The 3,507-nt window shown below is 45.6% G+C and overlaps 1 protein-coding gene across 1 annotated transcript in view; it reads right to left on the minus strand.

Annotated features, from left to right (window-relative positions):
- Positions 1-1,042: 1,042 nt before the first annotated feature.
- Positions 1,043-3,507, minus strand: part of GPR26 (G protein-coupled receptor 26) — a 45,435-nt gene continuing 42,970 nt past the window's right edge. Inside the window, exon 7 of the mRNA XM_006143966.1 lies at positions 1,043-1,175. Within this exon, the coding sequence (XP_006144028.1) occupies positions 1,043-1,175 (133 nt within the window). The remainder of the gene's footprint in view (positions 1,176-3,507) is intronic.

The raw sequence follows: 3,507 nt of genomic DNA on the forward strand, positions 1-3,507 counted from the left end.
ATAATGCAGGGTAATAGCCCTACCTTAAGCGTATTAACCTAATCAGGTCTGCAACATCCCTATTGGCACTTGAGGTACCATATTCTCAGGTTCTGGGAAGTAAGACATGGACGTTTTGCAACATCCCTATTGGCACTTGAGGTACCATAGTCTCAGGTTCTGGGAAGCAGGACATGGACGTTTCCAGGGAGTTATTATTCTGCCAAGCACAATCTTCATTAAACATCCTCTTGTTATAGGAGATTGCATCAAATTCTGCATGGGCATGTGTGGGTTTCAGTGAGGGTCTAAGTATATTAAGCTGAGCATCTTTTTTTTTTTTTTTTTTGGTTTTAGAGGTTTTCGCTATAGGGCACGTGTGCTCGCCAGACAGACAGAGAGAGACAGAAAGACAGAAAGCGAGAAATCGCCCCCCAGGGGGGATGGCCACGCCATCCCTTCTCCTCCATTCTCCTCTCGGGATCTTGGGCACGCACGCACACGCACCCGGTGTGAGTTTTAAGCTGCTGGGTCTGGGACTTGAACTGCGGTCAACTATGTGGGAGTCCAGCGACATAGCCATTACGCTAACTGCTGGTCCCTAAGCTGAGCATCTTTGGGGCTAGACTAGAGAGCTACAAGAACAAGTAATGTATGGGCATACAAAGCATAGAGAACATTTATATCCAGTATTAGAGGGGTAAACTGAGGCTCATGGAGCTTTGGGCATGGCTAAAGTCACACAGTGATAAGTGCCAATGAGGCTCTTCCAGCTCCAAATCCATCACACTGTCCACTGTGTCAGTTGCATAGGAACCATGCTATTAGCTCACATGAAGTCCCCAGTAAAAGTCCTGTAGAACATTTTTCCTTTGGGTTTTGGGAACTTCCCTAGGTGACTAATTTGAGTTGGAGGAATGACTCTTATCTAGCAATTTACAGAACTTATTTTCATGACCTAATGAGGATTCCTGACAGCCTCATTGGTTGAGCTGAGTAGACTGTGTCTCCATATCCCTGATAATCCACAGTAGATGTAGACCAAGAGTGACAGGGTTATGGCCTAGGCCACAGAGTTAGCAGCTGAAACTGAAACCCACAGCGTTCCTCTGAGCCACACTTTCCCGTCCAGAGATGCTGCCCTGGGAGGGCTAGAAATTCTAAAAATTCTGAACACCATCCTCACTCCAGAGAAACTAGAGATTAAACAGGGAACTAAAATGAATGAAATGCCTATTTCTGCTCACACCTTCCCAGGTAGCTCATTTAACCTTTCTGATAGGTTAGCTACCATTATCACCATTTTTTGGATGGTCGCTCTGAGAGGTTAAGGTCACAAAGATGACAAGTAATGAGCTCCATTCTAGGTTGTTCTAATTACATAGTCCATGAACTTCGCCACTCACTCATGCTGGAGAAGCTACAAAACCAGAGTCCAGGGTGAAAACAAAACTAGCACCTGCTATGCAATACTGCAGTAAGAAGCCCATGCATGCCCTGAGGTAGGTTTACAGCTGATTAGATTAAAGTGCAGGCAGCTGGAGGGAGAGGCAGGGAGAGAAAGTGGAGGAAAACTGTCCTCTGGCTGTTGTCCAGCAACCTGCAGCCATGAAGCATAACCAGAGCTCTTTCCCGCCAGCAGGAGAAAGACAAAGCACCGGCAAGTGTTGGGATGTGTGAGGGGAATGGCAGAGCCAATTACCAGGTAAAGTCACCAAACAAATAACTAGCTAGAGGCTTGTCCAGAAATGTCCTCATGGCTTCTTTGATTACCATTTATCTGAGATGTGCTTCATTTCAATTTTTCCTTCAATTTAGATCCCATCTGCTGTTCCGTTTGCCTGGGCCCACCGCTAGAGACACAGGCATGCAATTACCCAGCTCCTACGCATTTTCTTGTTCTCTTTCTCTTTGGGTTTAATTTCCCTGAGAGGCTCTGCCTTGAGCTTGCTTTAAAACCTGCAATTACCAGGAGGCACCTAATGAGACTGGGAGCAAACTTCTGTGCTGCACAGCGATTTTTTTTTTAATGGGATAAACAGGGGAAAATGTCAAACAGAGGGATCTCTATGTTGCTCCCCAGCTTGAAAGGGTACCCAGCATTCCCCCAAAAAACCATGCTGTGATCAGCACAGGCTGTCATTCATGGAGTCCTAGGGTTTCTTGACATGGCCTGAGTTGTGTGACTAGATTTCACCCAGCTGAGGGCCCACTGGCCAGCACTCCCAGGCCTAGAACGCCTCCTAGTCATGGTCAAATGAGAAGTGCCCCTGGAATATCATTAAGTGTGTAGGCAGAGCTCTGACCTCAGCCACTGCATGGCAGCATTTCCAAGAGAGGTTAGTTTTAGTCCCCAAACACATTGTTGGGTGATGACTTGGACTGTAGAAATTGTAAACAGCATGTGTCATAATAGATATTTTGACTTGGAATATAGCATTCTCTGCAGCTCCTAATGTCTGCAGAAACTCAAGGGGTGACAGAAAAGTCTGTCAAGAAAGCATCATTTACACAGTGTAGCTACTAACAGAAAATGAATTTTAGAAAACATTTATTTAGTGCCCGCTAGGTACCTAGCACTGTGCTAAGTATTTAAGATATGGGGAAGAGGATAGGGATGGGAGAGGAGACAGAAGTGATATGTAACATAGGAGCCTCTGTACTTACTGTGCAGAATTAAAATAATGATACATGTAGTCAAAACAGACAGGGGACACAGGACCCAGTATTTGCAAGGTGGATTAGCAAACACTCAGACCCAGCCATTAGTTGCCAGTGAGCCTGACTCCATTAATTAGTGATCCATGGCTCCCATGCTGGAGCAAATGCTCTAAAAGTATAAACTCGTTGACACAATAGCTATGCTCTCTTACTTCTAGGAAGGCAGAACCAAGAAGGCTGAGGACAAGTGGGAAAAATGATGGAATAGGAGAGGGGGCAGAAAGTATCAGTATATGAGTGTATGTGAATGTAAGTATATGAATGTAAGTGCCCTTGCTCAGGCCTGAAGATAAAAGCATTTGAATTAATAGGGCTTCTACATGTACATAACATTTGGCCCTCAACAACAAACGTGTAAAGTAGGTGTTATTGCTTCCTTTGTACAGTTGAGGAAGATGAGAAAGGTGGAGTGGGTTGTCCAGGTTCACACAGCCAGCAGACTTTCATGCCAGGGCTGAACCAGGTTTTCTGTCTGCAGTCCCACAGGTGGTACACTCTAGTAAAGAGCTCTGAGCTTCCTTTGCAGGGCCTATGATGTCCTTCCCATTTCTACATGCCCAGGGCCCTTCCTCTTTGGGGGGAAGAGCTGGCCAGTGTCATCTCTTGTTTTGTGAGTGCCCCTCTCTTCCACCCATCAAACATCAAGAACCTTTGTTATCTGATCATTGATTTAGCTCCTATTCCTTCACTTTGACTAGCGCTAAACTTCTGCCCTCAATGGCTGAGATGGCACATGAGACTGCATTTATGGAAATTCCCTCAGCCACTGAAAGCACTGTGTCTCCAAGAAGATCAGATGACTTGGGG

This window comes from Tupaia chinensis, unplaced genomic scaffold (genome assembly GCF_000334495.1).
Source record: "Tupaia chinensis unplaced genomic scaffold, TupChi_1.0 Scaffold000113_1, whole genome shotgun sequence".
Classification (NCBI taxonomy): Eukaryota; Metazoa; Chordata; class Mammalia; order Scandentia; family Tupaiidae; genus Tupaia; species Tupaia belangeri.